Here is a 19946-nt window from a genome sequence, read left to right as displayed (position 1 = left end):
CTGGACCACATTGTGACATCATCTCTCATGTGTTCCTCTCCAGACCAGCCCATGTGATTTCTGGCTGCAGCCAACAAGGCCCTCTCTATCTCCACATCTCATGCCCCACCACCAGAACATCATTTAAACATAGACTTGGCTATAGCAACACAACACTATTTTACACAGTTTTCACCCATATAAATTCCTCTAACTATAAACTAGCTCTGATGGTCTTATTTCCAAAGCCATAGTCACCCAAAACCTCAAATACTGTAGCTAATGAGAATAAGGGAATCATATTTGAGGACTGTGCTTTCCTCAAAACTCATTTCCATTCCAACTAGCTCTCACAGTCTCACGTCAGAATTAGACATTCATCCATTTTTCTCAAACATCAAATCGAAGTTGTTGCAAATATCACATTTCAAAGTGTTTAAGGTTACGTTTAGGCATTAACTCCGAATGGTTAAGGTAAGGGTTAAGGTTTGGGATAGGCTTAAAACAAACATCTCAATAACAACTTTCTATCGCTGGATTCAAACTTCAAATCAGAGGCAGATACTTACACGTATCCGCCTCCCCAATTTACATTTTAGTCATTTAGCAGACGCTCTTATCCAGAGCGACTTACAGTTAGTGAGTGCATACATTTTTCATACTGGCCCCCCGTGGGAAACAAACCCACAACCCTGGCGTTGCAAGCGCCATGCTCTACCAACTGAGCTACAATGCCCTAGCATAACCGAAACCTACTTGAAGGTAACAGTGCTCACTGATTCCCCTAGTGGCCAGTTTCCATGTAATCTCCGGGCAGCCTCAGACATGCATGGACGTCGAATACTGACTTATATCAAGGGCTGATCCATTCACAGGGACAGAGTGGATAAATGAACCCATCCATATCAATACATTTACATTTAACTGAACAGGTCCCCTTCTCCTCTGACCAGTATGGGGGGGATGTGGTTGGCTGCTGCTGCTGAGAGTCAGTGTGTGTGACTGGCAGGACTCATGCTGATTCCATATGTAATAGCCCCATGCTGGGCCCGGTACAGCCTCCATATGGGAGCTGTTGTGGGGAATTTTCTGGGCCATAGATCAGAGCTGGCCCTGCAGATTGGACCCCTGGGAACACAGGATGAAGGGGCAGGCCAGGAATGTGTGTGTGTGTATGCTTGTGTATCCGTGTGTGTGATGTGAGACAAAGAATGTGTGTGTGTGATGTGTGTGTAGTCTACCTGTACTCTGGCCTCTGTGAGTTTGGCCCTCTGAGCCAGCTCTTCCCTGGTGTAGATGTCAGGGTAGTGTGTTCGTTCGAAGGCTCTCTCCAGCTCATCCAGCTGTTCGGCCGTGAAGGTGGTTCTACTGCGGCGCTGCTTCCTCTTCAGAGGCAGGTCCGGTTCTGACTCCACGTCCGACCCCTCATCTGAGTGGCTCGCTGCTCCAACAGACAAGAGGTACACAGTTAGGGCTTTCATAGTGTTAGTTAGTACAGTATCATTATCACCGGTAACAGTTACTGACGTTTTTTCAGAACTGGATTTGTTCTTAACTGACTCGACTGGTTAAAGAAAAGTTACAAATAAATAAATCAAAGTCTTAAAAAAGTTTTTACTTCTCCTGACTACAGTGAACAAATAGAATGCAGGGAGACCAATAGGGAGAGTCCTCTAGAAAAAGAGGTGTAGTGATTCAGAGTGAGAGTGAAGAACAGAAGGATGAATCCACTTGAACTTGTTTGCTTTCCCTTTTCCCTGCTTCCTGTTTACATAAACCTCTTCAGAGGAGGGGCCACCACCGCCCTCCCAATGTCCCCCATCCCTCCCAATGTCCCCCATCCCTCCCAATGCCCCCCATTCCTCCCAATGTCCCCCATCCCTCCCAATGCCCCCCATCCCTCCCAATGTCCCCCATCCCTCCCAATGTCCCCCATCCCTCCCAATGTCCCCCATCCCTCCCAATGCCCCCCATTCCCCCCAATGCCCCCCATCCCTCCCAATGCCCCCCATCCCTCCCAATGCCCCCATTCCCCCCAATGCCCCCCATCCCTCCCAATGTCCCCCATCCCTCCCAATGTCCCCCATTCCTCCCAATGCCCCCCATCCCTCCCAATGTCCCCCCATCCCTCCCAATGCCCCCCATTCCTCCCAATGCCCCCCATCCCTCCCAATGCCCCCCATCCCTCCCAATGCCCCCTCTTGTCTTGTGCACCAACAGACTTCCATTCAGAGGGGAATTCTGTGTGCTTTTATAAATAATCCCACAGGACAAGGTTCCCCAGGCGCAGCGGCAGTGGGATTGAGAGGACTAAGCGCCACACAAAGGCCTAATTTGGATCCAGGGACCGTTCGTTTTTTAAGGGGGGAAAGGGGGGTCAGTGACGGAAAGAGAGAGAGTGTAGGGGGAACCTGCATTGTCTACAGTTGCAGTCTTTCTGGAGCCCCAGTAGCAGTTGGGGATGGAGCGAGTGACTGGGCAGCAGCCCTCCCCCCCATATATACCCCCCTCTACACCACTCTGCAGGTGCATGCTGGTCTTGTTTGCTCAGAGAGAAACGCTGGCCCTTTAAGAGCCAATTCAGCAGAAGAGGCAGTGAATTGGCAAGGCTCTCTAAAGCTGCGGCCCAGCGATAACACAGTGGTAACACAGTGTTAACCTAGGGCAGGGCCAAGCCAGACAGACAGACAGACAGACCCAAGGCCAGGGAGACCCAGAGATCAGAGACTCGCCTCAGGCCAGGGTGACCACAGGCCATTGTGTGTCCAACACCCAGCTTTACTCTGCACCTCAGTGTCCCTGCGTCTGTCTCTGTGCACATAAGCATACACAGGCACAGACACATTTGTACTAGAGCGGGACGATATGGACAAACATCCATATTGCGATAAATTACCTGAATTTATGCAATATTGATATATAGAACGACACGTTTATAACATTAATGTGCACCACAGTTTTTTTCAATTATCCTTTAATGGTCCAATGCAGCCGTTTTTTTACCTCAATATCAAATCCTTTCTGAGTAACAATTAAGTACCTTACTGTGATTGTTTTCAATTAAAATGGTCAAAAATAAACAAAAATAGCTTCTTAGGACTGTCTGGGAGGGGTCTGAGTGGGGAGGGGAAAACTGAAAACTATCTGTTATTGGCAGAGAGGTTTGGAACTATCTTTTTTATTGGTCTATTAACTACTTTACCTCCTGGTGATATCACCAGGTAGGCCAAAACTTCATCCCATCAAAACAGGCTGAAATTTCAGGCGGTCTTTCCTAATTGCTCTTACACTAAAAGTATTATTCCAACCTCATAGTGTAGAAATATATACACTATATATACAAAAGTATGTGCACACCACTTCAAATGAGTGGATTCGGCTATTTCAGCCACACCTGTTGCTGACAGTTGTATAAAATCGAGCACACAGCCATGCAATCTCCATAGACAAACATTGGCAGTAGAATGGCCTTACTGAAGAGCTCAGTGACTTTCAACGTGGCACCGTCATAGGATGCCACCTTTCCAACAAGTCAGTTCGTCAAATTTCTGCCCTGCTAGGGCTGCTCCAGTCAACTGTAAGTGCTGTTATTGTGAACTGGAAACGTCTAGGAGCAACAACGGCTCATCCGCGAAGTGGTAGGCCACACAAGCTCACAGAACGGGACCGCTGAGTGCTGAAGCGCGTAGCGCGTAGAAATCGCCTGTCCTCAGTTGCAACACTCACTAGCGAGTTCCAAACTGCCTCTGGAAGGGATGTAGCTCAGTTGGTAGAGCATAGCGTTTGCAACGCCAGGGTTGTGGGTTCGATTCCCACGGGGGGGCAGTATGAAAAATATAAATAATGTATGCACTCACTAACTGTAAGTCGCTCTGGATAAGAGCGTCTTCTAAATGACTAAAATGTAAATGTCAAAAATTAGGCAACATCAGCACAATAACTGTTTGTTGGGCGCTTTATGAAATGGGTTTCCTTGGCCGAGCAGCTGGAGTGGTGTAAAGCTCGCCACCATTGGACTCTGGAGCAGTGGAAACGCGTTCTCTGGAGTGATGAATCACGCTTCACCATCTGGCAGTCCGACGGATGATTTTCTGAGTTTGGCGGATGCCAGGAGAACGCTACCTGCCCCAATGCATAGTGCCAACTGTAAAGTTTGGTGGAGGAGGAATAATGGTCTGGGGCTGTTTTTCATAGTTTGGGCTAGGCTCCTTAGTCCCAGTGAAGGGAAATCTTAACGCTACAGCATACAATGACATTCTAGATGATTCTGTGCTTCCAACTTTCTGTCAACAGTTTGGGGAAGGCCCTTTCCTGTTTCAGCATGACAATGCCCCCATGCACAAAGCGAGGTCCATACAGAAAATTTTTGTCGAGATCGGTGTGGAATAACTTGATTGGCCTGCACAGAGCTCTGACCTTTTGGTCATGTAGTGTATATAAATCACAGAAAAATCATGTTTTTGACTGCACTGGGCCTTTAAACTCCCATTAACAATCACCCGTATTAGCAAACGTATTTCATTTCAAACTTCACATTCCTCTAGTATAGGCTACTTATCGTAATGAATGATATCAGCAAAATGCCTGTGATAAGTGATCGATATAGTCGGTGTCCATAATGTTTGGTTTATCATCCCAGCTCTATTTTGTACACACACAGACACACACACGCACACACACGCACAACCACACACACAGTCAGACAGACATTGAAGTGGTCACTGAGTGGAAGCTTCAGCTTGATTGAGTTAGTGTGATGATATGAGACTTGACAGCTTTTGTATGTCTACTTTTCAAGTTAAAGTAAGATCAATTTTAATACTATTGTGTACTCTGTTCTTAAGCTAATGGGCTGGTTTCCTATCTGGCAGTTCAAATAGGCCTTTAGCTACTTCAGAACAGAAGTTCATTGAGGCTGGCGCGCCGACTTTGTGTTACGCTTAATGAATTCCCTGGAGCGGAGGGGAAGTTTTTGTGCAACACTGTATTAGTCCCACTCAGAACCAACAATAAAATACAAGAAAACCCAAATAGCTTGGGGTTCCTCATGTGAAACTGATCCACTCCCCCCTCAACGCTTTCCTTTCTCAACACCAATGACAGTGGGAGCCAACTCATGATGCATTAAGAGCAAATTGGTAAAGAAACAAACAATGTGAGAGAGGGAGCGAGAGAAAGAAAGGGGGAGGGAGAGACGATGCCTTTGGGTATTTGGGAAGATTATAATTTTTTGCACTTTAACAGAATGCTACCACTTTCTATTTCTGTTTACAGCAACTGACATTCACACATACAGGCCTCTCAGCTGCTCCCATCCACACAAAACAGAACCAAGATTTAAAATGGCTGCCAGTCACGGTTAAGACCATTACAATGAATCAAGATGGAAAACTACAACTTTACTACCTCCAACTGCCTAATGAATCTTTCGCTCTGTGAGCTTCCAGTAGAACAAATATTTTAATTCCTGACTTCTAAACATCCTCAAGCCACATCACTAACCAAACAACAAATGCAAAGTCTTATTATAGAGAGAAACCAAAGGGTGGGTGGAGGTTTTTTAGGTGGTGGTTGTGGTGGTAGTGGTGGCTGGTGGGGTAGGAATTTGGGGTGTGGAGGAGTTGGAGTGGGGGGCATTATTTGAAACAGGATTGCTGGTGAAAAACAGAGAGGAGCCTTTGTAGCTTCAGCTCCTGGAGGCCCATAGGGAATGATTAGTTTCCCCACAGTTACCAGCATGCAACAGCGTTACAAAGAATTTCACAGGGATTTAGATTCCGGGAATGCCGAGTCGTTGGGAAAATCCTTAATTACTTTGGAATTACCTATGGGTTATGACCAGTCTGCTTTGGGGATCCTAGGGAACGTTGTCTTTCAAACGGAGTGTCATTATGGCCTCTTGTAGGTCTGCAGTCCCGTCGTGATATATACTCTCATGTGACAAAACTATTTAGGGACATTAATCTAGTTGACTATAAAAATATGTTAGTCTTTCTTCCTTTTCTGCACATCCAGATCAAACATACCAGAAATTTGAAAACACATCATACAGCGACCAAACTCACCGACCAACTTGGAACACTCCTTTCAGAGCAACTCTCTTTAACTAAACACCACCTAGACCTCCCTCCCTCTCTCACCCTTTCTCTCCCACATCTCTTTCTCTCACAGACTCTTTGTCTCCTTCTTCCAATCCCTCTCTCCTCGTCCCCATCTCTCTCTCTCTGCCTACTCTGTCTCTCTCTCTCTCTCTTCCCCATATTTCTCTCTTTCTCTCTCTTTGTTGCTCTAAGGCTGAGGTCTTTGCTGGTGATTTGCACGCTCCATCTGTGGAATCCGTCATGGCTGCCTCAGCCCGCACAGAGGGGCCTGTCACCTGCCCCATGGGGGAGCGGGGGGCACAAAGAGGGCCAGAGAGGGGCGAGGGGGGGCACAGCTGGGGGGGTTCCCCAAAACCTTCCTCTGCAGCCCGGAGGGGACCATGGGAGCACCTGAGGGGTAGAGGAAGGACTTTATTCTTCTCCTATTCAAATGTAGGCTACCACAATCAAGCTTCTATGACTGTGCATTTGTGTCATTGGTGTTGTTGTTGATGTTGTTGTTGTGTGTGTCAGTGTGTTTGTGAGAGATAGTGTGGGTCTTAGAGAGAGAGAGAGAGAGAGAGAGAGAGAGAGAGAGAGAGAGAGAGAGAGAGAGAGAGAGAGAGAGAGAGAGAGACATGTCACCAAGTGGCGGGGTTGAAGTGACAAAGGTGTACCTGGTGATAGGGAAGAAAGCACACCTCCCCTGAGCAACACACACACACACACACACAAGCGCCTAGGCTTCTGTAGACTGTGAAACTAGGGACTGAGTCATGCATTACATAGACCATCCTTCAATTTCTAGGTTAATGAGCCTTGTCAGCCCTATGGCAACTCTGGTGGTGTGAAGATACACACACACACTCACTCACTCATACACTCACACACTCACTCATACATTCACACACTCAGTCATACACTCACAAACTCACTCACTCTTACACTCACTCACTCATACACTCACTCACACACTCACTCATACATTCACACACTCACTCATACACTCACACAGTCACTCATACACTCACAAACTCACTCACTCTTACACTCACTCACTCATACACTCACTCACACACTCACTCATACATTCACACACTCACTCATACACTCACACACTCACTCATACACTCACAAACTCACTCACTCTTACACTCACTCACTCATACATTCACTCACTCACTCCCTCACTCACTCACTCTTACACTCACTCATACACTCACTCACACATACACTCACTCACTCACACACATACACTTACTCACTCACTCACACACACTCACACACTTAATCATACACTCATACACACACACTCACTCACTCACTCACACACACACTCACTCACACACACACACACACACACACACACACACACACACTCACTCATAAACTCATGTACGTTTTCAGCACATTCTAATTTTGACATAGATATTCTCTATTTCACACATTGGGCACACAAACAAATGAATACAATGAAACAATCCATTCAACATATTTACAGCTAAGCACACAGCAATGAGTTGACAATTTTTCCCTGATACTACTTTGGTCATTATTACTCCTGAGTTAAGAATAGTTCCACGTAAAACGAACAAAAATAATTGTATAACAGGATGAATGTGCTTATTTTTCCGAGCTAGTAAACTCGGCACACAGCAATGAAGTGAGGGAGGGGAGAGAAAATCAGATCCTTTACAGCTGTTCTGTAAACCTGTGGTCTCTGAGTGCCCCGTTAGTCCAAGCTGCCGCCCGCTGCCTCCTATCCATAGATCTCATTGCTTTTATTTGGCACTGCTGAATAGCCTTTGCAATCAAATTATCCACCCAATCTCACATATCTCTCTTTATGTATACATAAACTGTATTTTTAAATGTTTTATTCATACTCCAGCTAAACATTCAAACGTACTTCTCCATGTATTTTACTTCACCTCAGCTGTGAGGGGAGTGGGTTTACAGTATGTGTGGGATTGGACTCAGCTGTGAGGGGAGTGGGTTTACAGTATGTGTGGGATTGGACTCAGCTGTGAGGGGAGTGGGTTTACAGTATGTGTGGGATTGGACCCGTAGGCTTGCCAGTTTGTAAAACCCCAAAAGACACAGTGCAATCCTTGAAAGGGTAAAGCTATCTGAATGTCAGAGACCCAGAGAAGAAGCCTGGCTTGGGCTGGGCCCGCCGGGGAGCCGGAGCATTGCTGCTTTAAGCCGCAGAGAGAGAAGGGGAGTAGCAGAGAAAAGAAAACTGTTTAATTTAACCAAACTGTAGCCCTGAGAGGCATACAGCACATAGCAGCCTGAGCCAAAACAACCTGAAGAGAGCCAAAAGAGCAAAAAATGACTCCCCCCATTCCCAAGGAGGGTAAAGAATAGAGGATTTAACTGGAACAGACTGTGCTCCTTGAAATCGTACAGCGTGGTTTTGTGGGGACTGCGAGTGGGGACAAAAAGGCTTTAAAATGTCCACAGAGAGATGGAGGCGGGGTGCACTGAGTGTATGGAGCTACATGGTGGGTTGGTGGGTGGGGTGGCTGACCATATGTGTTTCTGTCTACAGCATTCTGATGGGGGTTACTGGACGGACGGCAGGTACAGCCATGGAAGTTCTCTTGGGGTGGTGGGTAAATGAAGAGGGTAACTGAGCCAGTGACATGTGCCCCCCTCCGAAAACAAAACCAAAGGCAGAGGAGACAAATGAAGCACTTATTTGGGCGGGGAGTGATGCTGGTCCTTTTCAGGGGCCGGGGGACTAAGTGACTGCCCAACTGCATTAAACAGTACATAGAAGACTGGGCAGATGCCTGAAGGACTGAAGGATAATGGTTAATTGATAGCTTATGGGCCCATCTGCGCCTCTAGCATGTTGTTAAAGGAGTTGGGGGGTGCTCACTTGACTTGCTAAGGAGGAGCCCCGACCTCTACAGCTGCCCTGTAATTGAGAGTGTGTGAAGAGCGCTGTGTGTTTGTCTGTACTGTCACCGAGGGTGTGTGTGTGTGTGTGTGTGTGCGTGCGTGTGTGAGAAAGAGATTATGTAGTCAGAGAGGAAGAATAACTAATAAATCATAACCTCATCAAGCTTCAAGAAAAGAAAGACTGAAGAAGACAAAGCGACCAAGCGCTCCTCAAATGATGAAAACCTCTAAAGAAAACCTTGAGAGAGAAAACCTCGATAGAGAAAACCTCTAGAGAGAAAACCTCTAAAGAAAACCTTGAGAGAGAAAACCTCTATAGAGAAAACCTCTAGCGAGAAAACATCTAGAGAGAAAACCTCTTAAGAAAACCTCTAGCGAGAAAACATCTAGAGAGAAAACCTCTAAAGAAAACCTCTAGAGAGAAAACCTCTAGAGAGAAAACCTCTAGACAGCAATGTGAGTTATGAGAGTCTGTGCTGTGGCGGGACAACAGGAAGCTGTTACCTGTCATGTTGACCCAAATATGATTGTAACCCTGTTTCCTGTAGGGATGATGGAGAATGACCCTACGTTGACCTCTGACCCCACTTAGCCTGGTCTGACAGGAAGAGACTGACTGACCACTGTGGAGTTAACTCAATGCGACTCTCTTTTAAGAAGTCCTGTAAATTTTAAAAGGTCAAAAACAGCTAAGCTCTTGTCATCTTTGACTGTTGGTAGCGCTTTACATTACGCCATGTAATTAAATGTTAATAACATGGTAATAGTATAGTAACAACAAGTTATAGTTCCTTACAATATAAAATAACATTATATTGTCGTTTCTAGGTTCTACTATTGAGAGCAAGGTGAACTCCCTCCCAGCTTGCCCTATCCAGAGCCTTATACCCCTACCCCTGCCCTATCCAGAGCCTTATACCCCTACCCCTGCCCTGTCCAGAGCCTTATACCCTTACCCCTGCCCTATCCAGAGCCTTATACCCCTGCCCCCTGCCCTGTCCAGAGCCTTATACCCCTGCCCCCTGCCCTGTCCAGAGCCTTATACCCCTACCCCTGCCCCGTCCAGAGCCTTATACCCCTACCCCTGCCCCGTCCAGAGCAATATACCCCTGCCCCTGCCCCTGCTTTGTCCAGAGCCTTATACCCCTGCCCCCTGCCCCCTGCCCTGTCCAGAGCCTTATACCCCTACCCCTGCCCCGTCCAGAGCCTTATACCCCTACCCCTGCCCCGTCCAGAGCAATATACCCCTGCCCCTGCCCCTGCTTTGTCCAGAGCCTTATACCCCTACCTCAGTCAAGTGATTGACAACTCCCTGTCTGCCTTTCCTTGTTCAACCACTGCATTCAGTTGCCTTTGCCTTGCGTTCCACAGCTTTGACACCCCCAATCCCTCCTCTGCACATGCACACACACTCACACACACTTGTAAAAACAACCTCTCACCCCCTTCCTTCTCTCTCTCTCTCTAGCCGTTGGGTTTGGTGGAATACTTCCATCAGATAAAGAGAGGCCTTATTCTATGGCAGCCATTCTCCTTGACTTTCACAGGCCTTTTCACTCTTTCATTCACTTCAAACCGTCTTTTGGCGCGCTCGGCTGAATGTGGCAAGTCCATCACGGGTGAAGGGGGTGCGAGAGGGGCTGAAGGGGCTAAAGGAGGAAGCCCCGAGCCCCTCCCCCTTCTCCAATCCCCCCACTTCAAAGTTGGCCTGCATTCATTAATTGCCCTTTGAATTGATATCAGAGGGTCACAATAGGGGTGTGAAAGGAGAAAGAGGTTTTAATGAAGCATAGAGCCCCCATTCATTTGCAGATAACTATGTTTTTATGCTTGGAATGTCATCATGCACTGCATTATTTTTAAAAAAAATATGCGAGGCGGAGGAGTAAGGGAGGGAGTGTAGGGGAGGGGGAGTAGGGGAGGAGGAGAGGAGAGGAGAGGAGAGGAGAGGAGAGGAGAGGAGAGGGAGGGGAGGGGAGGGGAGGGGAGGAGAGGAGAGGAGAGGAGAGGGAGAGGAGAGGAGAGGAGAGGAGAGGAGAGGAGAGGAGAGGAGAGGAGAGGAGAGGAGAGGAGAGGAGAGGAGAGGAGAGGAGAGGAGAGGAGAGGAGAGGAGAGGAGAGGAGGAAAAGGACAGAGAGAGCCCGAGGCGAGGGTTAGTGAGAGTGATTTGGTGCTCCCCCTTGCCCCCTGTGCCCAGGGACACACTGAGTGACACATTCCTCAGACAGACTGACATTCCCCGTCATCGGATGGTCATGTTATTTAGGGCAGTCGCCATTTTTCTCTATATCAGAGGGGTTTGGTTAAATGCGGAAGACACATTTCAGTTGAATGCATTCAGTTGTCCAACTGACTTGGTATCCCCCTTTCCCTTTCCTTTCCCTTTATAGCCTCAGTCTAACTCTATTTAGCCTGAGTCTGACTCTACATAACCTCAGTGTAACTCTGTATAGCCTCAGTCTAACTCTATATAACCACAGTCTACTGTAACTCTATATAACCTCAGTCTAACTCTCTATAGACCCAGTCTAACTCTGTTTCTCTGACGCTCTAAGCCTTAAAACAACAAACAATGAACGGGCACTCAACACTCTAATCATTTTCATGTTCCAGACACACTCACATATTGTACATTTTCCATAGAGCTTCTTCGCCCTACTTTGATCGTTGCTAGAGAGCGTAGCGACAACCATTAACGTGCCAGAAATTAATATTATTTACAGCTTCTCGTATAGAACACAAGATGTAAGAACCGAAGATGTCAAAGTTGTCACGTTTTCTATAACTGTCTTGAAAGAGCTACCTTTATGAATGTATGAATCAGGGGCGCAACTTTCACTGGGGACGGGGGGACATGTCGTCCCCGTCCCCCCACACACATTCTGAAATTGCATTTTTGTCCCCCCCAGTTTTATCATTAGAATGTGATACAAAATGAAGCAACGGTGTGCTTTAGGACCATGCAGATGCCTCCAGGCGGTCGGGTAAGCTGTTTGGAGTGTTTATCTGACTGGATTAAAAAATATATATATATATATACAGTTGAAGTCAGAAGTTTACATACAGTTAGGTTGGAGTCATTAAAACTTGTTTTTCAACCACTCCACAAATGTCTTGTTAACAAACTATAGTTTTGGCAACTACTTTGTGCATGACACAAGTAATTTTTCCAACAATTGTTTACAGACAGATTATTTCACTTATAATTCACTGTATCACAATTCCAGTGGGTCAAAAGTTTACATACACTAAGTTGACTGTGCCTTTAAACAGCTTGGAAAATTCCAGAAAATTATGTCATGGCTTTAGAAGCTTCTGATAGGCTAATGGACATCATTTGAGTCAATTGGAGATGTACCTGTGGATGTATTTCAAGGCCTACCTTCAAACTCAGTGCCTCTTTGCTTGACATCATGGGAAAATCAAAAGAAATCAGCCAAGATGAAGTAAGGTTAAGTATAATATGAAATATGAGAGAGGAGGAGAGAGGGGAGGGCCGCTGTGTACATTATCAATCATTAGCTCCATTTCTAGGGTTAATTAACTCAATGTTAGCCTTTTAGATTCTGTCACGGATTCTGCCGAGGCTGCTCCTCCTCCTTGCTCGGGCAGGCTTTGGCGTTCGTCGTCCCCGGAGTACTAGCTACTGCCGATCGATGTTTCGGTGTTTGTCTTGTTCTGTCTTGAGTGGTTACACCTGTTTGCTATTATGTTTGATTGTAGTCCCTATATTTACCCATGTCTCTCGTTTGGCAATTGTGTGTTATTGTTTTGTGTCGAGGCTGTATCGGCATTGCTGTTTGTCGTATACCTGTATTTTGTTTTCCTCCCTGTTAGGAGGTTTTGGTTTTTGCATGTTCTTTACATTTAGTAAAGTACGTCTGCTAGTATCTCAGTGTCCTGCGCTTGACTTCACTCACTGCATACACGTCGCCATTGACAGATTCATCCTTGGGAGCAATTTCCAAATGTCTGAAGGTACCACGTTCATCTGTACAAACAATAGTACGCAAGTATAAACACCATGGGACCACGCAGCCGTCATACCACTCAGGAAGGAGACACGTTCTGTCTCCTAGAGATGAATGTACTTTGGTGCGAAAAGTGCAAATCAATCCCAGAACAACAGCAAAGGACCTTGTGAGGATACTGGAGGAAACAGGTACAAAAGTATCTACACTGCTCAAAAAAATAAAGGGAACACTAAAATAACACATCCTAGATCTGAATGAATGAAATAATCTTATTAAATACTTTTTTCTTTACATAGTTGAATGTGCTGACAACAAAATCACACAAAAATTATCAATGGAAATCAAATGTATCAACCCGTGGAGGTCTGAATTTGGAGTCACCCTCAAAATTAAAGTGGAAAACCACACTACAGGCTGATCCAACTTTGATGTAATGTCCTTAAAACAAGTCAAAATGAGGCTCAGTAGTGTGTGTGGCCTCCACGTGCCTGTATGACCTCCCTACAACGCCTGGGCATGCTCCTGATGAGGTGGCGGATGGTTTCCTGAGGGATCTCCTCCCAGACCTGGACTAAAGCATCCGCCAACTCCTGGACAGTCTGTGGTGCAACATAGCGTTGGTGGATGGAGCGAGACATGATGTCCCAGATGTGCTCAATTGGATTCAGGTCTGGGGAACGGGCGGGCCAGTCCATAGCATCAATGCCTTCCTCTTGCAGGAACTGCTGACACAATCCAGCCACATGAGGTCTAGCATTGTCTTGCATTAGGAGGAACCCAGGGCCAACCGCACCAGCATATGGTCTCACAAGGGGTCTGAGGATCTCATCTCGGTACCTAATGGCAGTCAGGCTACCTCTGGCGAGCACATGGAGGGCTGTGCGGCCCCCCAAAGAAATGCCACCCCACACCATGACTGACCCACCGCCAAACCGGTCATGCTGGAGGATGTTGCAGGCAGCAGAACGTTCTCCACGGCGTCTCCAGACTCTGTCACGTCTGTCACATGTGCTCAGTGTGAACCTGCTTTCATCTATGAAGAGCACAGGGCGCCAGTGGCGAATTTGCCGATCTTGGTGTTCTCTGGCAAATGCCAAACGTCCTGCACGGTGTTGGGCTGTAAGCACAACCCCCACCTGTGGACGTCGGGCCCTCATACCACCCTCATGGAGTCTGTTTCTGACCGTTTGAGCAGACAAATGCACATTTGTGGCCTGCTGGAGGTCATTTTGCAGGGCTCTGGCAGTGCTTCTCCTGCTCCTCCTTGCACAAAGGCGGAGGTAGCAGTCCTGCTGCTGGGTTGTTGCCCTCCTACGGCCTCCTCCACGTCTCCTGATGTAATGGCCTGTCTCCTGGTAGCGCCTCCATGCTCTGGACACTACGCTGACAGACACAGCAAACCTTCTTGCCACAGCTCGCATTGATGTGCTATCCTGGATGAGCTGCACTACCTGAGCCACTTGTGTGGGTTGTAGACTCCGTCTCATGCTACCACTAGAGTGAAAGCACCGCCAGCATTCAAAAGTGACCAAAACATCAGCCAGGAAGCATAGGAACTGAGAAGTGGTCTGTGGTCACCACCTGCAAAACCAGTCCTTTATTGGGAGTGTCTTGCTAATTGCCTATAATTTCCACCTGTTGTCTATTCCATTTGCACAACAGCATGTGAAATGTATTGTCAATCAGTGTTGCTTCCTAAGTGGACAGTTTGATTTCACAGAAGTGTGATTGACTTGGAGTTACATTGTGTTGTTTAAGTGTTCCCTTTATTTTTTGAGCAGTGTATATCCACAGTAAAACGAGTCCTATATCGACATAACCTGAAAGGCCGCTCAGCAAGGAAGAAGCCACTGCTCCAAAACCGCCATAAAAAAGCCAGACTAAGGTTTGCAACTGCACATGGGGCCAAAATCGAACTTTTTGGAGAAATGTCCTCTGGTCTGATGAAACAAAAATAGAACTGTTTGGCCATAATGACCATTGTTATGTTTGGAGGAAAAAGGGTGTTGCTTGCAAGCCGAAGAACACCATCCCAACCGTTAAGCACGGGGGTGGCAGCATCATGCTGTGGGGGTGCTTTGCTGCAGGAGGGACTGGTGCACTTCACAAAATAGATGGCATCATGAGGAAGGAAAATTATGTGGGTATATTGAAGCAACATCTCAAGACATCAGTGAGGAAGTTAAAGCTTGGTCGCAAATGGGTCTTCCAAATGGACCCATTTGGGGTCCCCCGCTACTCAGGCGAAGGCTGGAGCTTCTATACAATTTAATATGTGGGCACACACTGGATTAGTGCCCGGAGGAGAGAGGGAGGGAAAGAGGGAAAGAGGGAGAGAGGAGGAGAGGGAGAGAGAGGGGGAGCGAAGAGAGTGAGCGAGGAAGAGAGATGGGAGAGGGGGGTAAAAGTCAATACCTTGACTTTGGAAGCATACTTCCAAAGTTGTGGCAAAATGGCTTAAGGACAACAAAGTCAAGGTATTGGAGTGGCCATCAGTTACACCAGCTCTGTCAGGAGGAATGGGCCAAAATTCACCCAACTTATTGTGGGAAGCTTGTGGAAGGCTACCTGAAATGTTTGACACAAGATAAACAATTTAAAGGCAATGCTACCAAATACTAATTGAGTGTATGTAAACTTCTGACCCACTAGGAATGTGATGAATGAAATAAAAGCAGAAAATAAATCATTCTCTCTACTATTATTCTGACATTTCACATTCTTAAAATAAAGTGGTGATCCTAACTGACCTAAGACAGGGGATTTTTACTAGGATTAAATGTCAGGAATTGTGAAAAACTTAGTTTAAATGTATTTGGCTAAGGTGTATGTAAACTTCCAACTTCAACTGTATTATGTCCCCCCCACTTCTAAAACCAAAATTGCGCCCCTGGGATGAATCTACTGCTGGATATTTTAATTGTGAGATTGTGTTTACAAGGTGAAAATCACAGAGAAGAGCTAAAGTGTGAAGTCTATTTAAGAGTATACAAGGAATGTGCCATGAGTGGACTCAATCATGTCATCTTACTGAGTTTCCCTATAGTCTAATTCTTCTGTTCCTTAAGATGAAATGCACATACAACTCAAACTTTCACTCAAAAACATAAATGCATGACTTGTGTGAAGCTTCAGTGACATGCGTGCATCAGCCATTATTTGGAATGTGCCTTTGGAGTGTCACTGAATCCGTGAAGATAAGTGATTCTCAGCAGGCAGCATCTTTAACACCTTAATACATAAGAACCGGAACAATATGATGTATATTGGAAGGTGATATGGGAACTTGACCATGGATCTATGCTACAGTATAGGGTTTCCAACTTCAATGCCTCTTAGCAAACCCTCATCTCACCACTCTTCACCACCCTCCCTCTTCCAATACCACTGTAAGACAATGATGAACATCACAAATCAAACATCAGAAGCCATGCAGAACATAACTCTGCAAACACTCACACACTAAATACACAAACCTAACCCCTAATACTCTCTCAAACCCTTCTCTTTTACCCCCCTCTCCCATCTCTCTTCCTCGCTCACTCTCTTCGCTCCCCCTCTCTCTCCCTCTCCTCCTCTCTCCCTCTTTCCCTCCCTCCCTCTCTCCTCCGGGCACTAATCCAGTGTGTGCCCACATATTCAATTGTATAGAAGCTCCAGCTTTTGCCTGAGTAGCAGGGGACCCCAAGATCCTCAACTTTATTTACACAAACAAAGTCCTGCTCAGTTTCTGTGACAAAAGCAGCTAAATCTTTTGGCCCTTTCATGTATTGTCAGCTCTTGGTTCCCTTTTGTCCTACAGCTATTGGCCTGGCTCTGGGCACAATGAGGCTGGGAGAATGGCAGCAGATTGGCAGAATGCGCCTCAACAAACCTAATTATGACATGATGACTGCGCTCACCATGGCAGGTTTTCAAAGATCCCAGACTTATTCAATTAGCCCTTTCCAGGAGTCCCTTTCACAAAATAAAGTTATCCCCCTTTGACTGTTCGTCTTTCAGATGGGGAATTTTGTGTGTGTCTGGGTATAAATGGAAATGTGCTGGTCCAACAAGGCTCCTCTGTATGTATCATCAGTGTTATTCAGGCTAATTTTAATTAGCGAAGTAAGGTTAAGAAGATACACTGGAAATATGAGAGAGGAGGAGAGAGGGGAGGGCCGCTATGTACATTATCAATCATTAGCTCCATTTCTAGGGTTAATTAACTCAATGTTAGCCTTTTAGATTCTGGAAGGCAGAGCAACTACTATATCCAACCCCTGCTAATGGTTATGCAGGAACGGTGCCAAATTAGCAAATATGCACAGTAAGCATATAGTGAGACTGGAGCACTGACTAGACATATGGAAAAGTATTTTCTAAAGAGTGGCAGAAATGTGTTCAACTATTGTAATTCTAAGTGGAAATGATTTTCTCTGACACGTGAATTGAGAAAGATAGCCTGCCCTACTGTATACTTTCAAGTCAAACTGCACGAGCATTTATTCCAAGCACATTTGGCGCGTGAGGAAATACTTGCGCGTCACGGTGGGACACGAGACTGCAATTTAGGGTGCTTGAGATTTACGAAACACATTTCAGTTGTTTTTTTCCATAGACAAATAAATCCAAACGAGCTGCCTTTGATGTGGACACTTAAGGGAAACGACAATGAATTCTGAACGACCAGGGGCTCAACTAGTGCTCCTCCCTCGCACAATGATGGTCTCAACAAACATCTACTTCATCAATGTTTGACCCGCTTGGCTGAAAAAAAGTCATTTTCAGATTGTAATTGCGGTTATAAAAACAACATTCCAAATGAGGCCTGACTGAAAAAACGCACGAAAATAGTGGACACCACAGGTCTCGAAAAAACAAAAAGTCCTTTAAAAAAGGTCGAGAAATTACGTTGCTGGCATCCCATACAAGCCAATCTCTAGAGTGCCACAATAGCTTAGTCCTCAGAACCAAACACCAACCAATTTGGAATGTGCGGTCATTACAACTCTCATTACCTACGCATAATAGCCTAAACCATGCATTAGTTAGAGTCAACTGATATTAGTGCAAACGTTAAGTGTGCCCGTTTCAAGTCAAAGCATTGTCCTGGCAAAAGTCATTTACATTTTTCGTTAACCCTTAGGGTAAAATGAACACTTGACAGATATGAATGGAAATAGGATACCAAACTGACTGACGTATAGCGAGCCCGAATGAGCACAGGACAACGTTTCTAACGGAAACTGATACTCTATTAGGCTTATTATTATTAATTTATAGCCTACATTTTGGAATTAATAAAACTATGTGACATTTATTGGCAACCAAATAAAGACAAATATCAGAGGGGTCATTGGCTTAACGGACAACTTAATTTTAGGGACTTTTCTACAACAACTGACTTTCTTTTGTTAGCGGTTGCACTCCTGAAAATGAACCATATATATTAAACGAATGTGAGCCGCAGGCATAGAGAGAAAGAGAAGGAAACCGAGGGAGAGGGGCGGGTTCCCTCTCCGGATGAAAGTAACATGAAATAAAGGGCTCGATTTAATCCGCTTGAAGAGATTTTGAGAGCGGAAGGGGGTGAGAGCATGATGGGTGAGTATTGCAGCAGTGCGCATGACGAGTGGCGAGTTCCATTGTGACCGCCGCTCGAGGCCAAGCGCGCCTCTCGGGGGAGAACATTGGTCCCCATTCACCAAAGGAGTCTTTAATACACTCCCTCGATCATTAAATGTGACATAGCACAATATCAAATCATTTAGAAGACATTATTAATGTTTAAGAGGGCAAGAATAGGGCATCAAAGACTTAATAATAGACCATACAGAAAGACATGTTACTAGCCAATTGTACATTTATATCATTAGGCCTATATTGGTAAGAAAAATATATTGTGCAACAATTTGTACTTATAAAAATAATAAATAAATGTTATATATATATATATATATATATATATATATTAGGCCTATGAGTTAAATTATTAATAACAATCAAGTAGCTATGCATATATTTTGGAAAATATTTGTCATTTTATGAGATATAATATTTTGTCAAAGCCGTTGATATGAGGCTGCTACACAGAAAATATAATTTATTATCTTGTGGCATTGGAAATTGTAACATGACTAAATTAATTATTAAGTTACATTAACTAAAAAACTTAGGCTAATATAAAAGTGTTGAGATCACGAACCAGAAGCATCAACAAAAAAACTATAACTTTTAAACATTGTGTAAAAGATGTGAGTGTGCACAAAATGTGTAACCTGAGTGCACATAATACACAAAAAGTTAGTATTTTCGTAAACCATTATGTCGGCAATGCTCTGCATGTCCAAAATGAAAAGTAACACATTATCAAGAAGTTTAATTCATCTCGCCATTAAATCAGCGTGTTAAGCTGATTTGAAAGTATTTTTTTTAAATATCAGTTAGGCTTATACACTATAGTTGTGTTTGTGTGTGTGTGTGTGTGTGTGTGTGTGTGTGTGTGTGTGTGTGTGTGTGTGTGTGTGTGTGTGTGTGTGTGTGTGTGTGTGTGTGTGTGTGTGTGTGTGTGTGTGTGTGTGTGTGTGTGCGTGCGTGCGTGTGAGTGAGTGAAAGAGGGCTTGAGAGGTTCTGAATGGCAGTCGGCTTCTTTAGACGACCTAAAAAGATTCCAAAAGAAACATTTAGTAGGTGAAAACGGCCATTTCTCCATGGTGAACAGTCTCTAGACCTAGCCGGAGCAGCGACTATTGGCGGACCTGAATAATTCATCCTTCATTGCGGGCTCATAATGTATTTTCTCGGCCTTTTGTTGGGAAGCTCCCTCTCCTTTTCTGACTGAATTATAAACAGGTTGCCTTCTTTTATGGCGACCAAGCTGCTGCGAAGCAAGGCTTTGTCCGCGCGTAACCGAAGCGTAAGTCTCAATGGACTCTCGCGCCTTTGTCTCCCAAGTTCATCCTCAAGTGTCCGATTGTGTGCTCGAGGCCTGGCTTTGTGAGGGATGGTACTGTTATACAAA

General features: G+C 45.3%; 1 protein-coding gene across 5 annotated transcripts in view; it reads right to left on the bottom strand.

The window, feature by feature from the left end:
• The window catches only part of LOC121566890 (paired box protein Pax-3-like), a 33303-nt gene that overhangs the window by 9614 nt on the left and 3743 nt on the right, over positions 1-19946 (bottom strand). For 4 of the 5 annotated variants that reach the window (XM_041876791.2, XM_041876794.2, XM_041876793.2 and 1 more), the window contains exon 5: positions 1221-1420. In XM_041876791.2, the coding sequence (XP_041732725.1) occupies positions 1221-1420 (200 nt within the window). Of the gene's footprint in view, positions 1-1220; positions 1421-6191; positions 6471-19946 lie in introns of those variants that run through there. The other variant, XM_041876795.1, reaches the window with a different exon arrangement.

The sequence above is a fragment of the Coregonus clupeaformis genome, chromosome 5, assembly GCF_020615455.1.
Source record: "Coregonus clupeaformis isolate EN_2021a chromosome 5, ASM2061545v1, whole genome shotgun sequence".
In the NCBI taxonomy this organism is placed as follows: Eukaryota; Metazoa; Chordata; class Actinopteri; order Salmoniformes; family Salmonidae; genus Coregonus; species Coregonus clupeaformis.
Note: the sequence above shows the minus strand (reverse complement) of the source record. Positions and strands in the feature narration are given on the sequence as shown.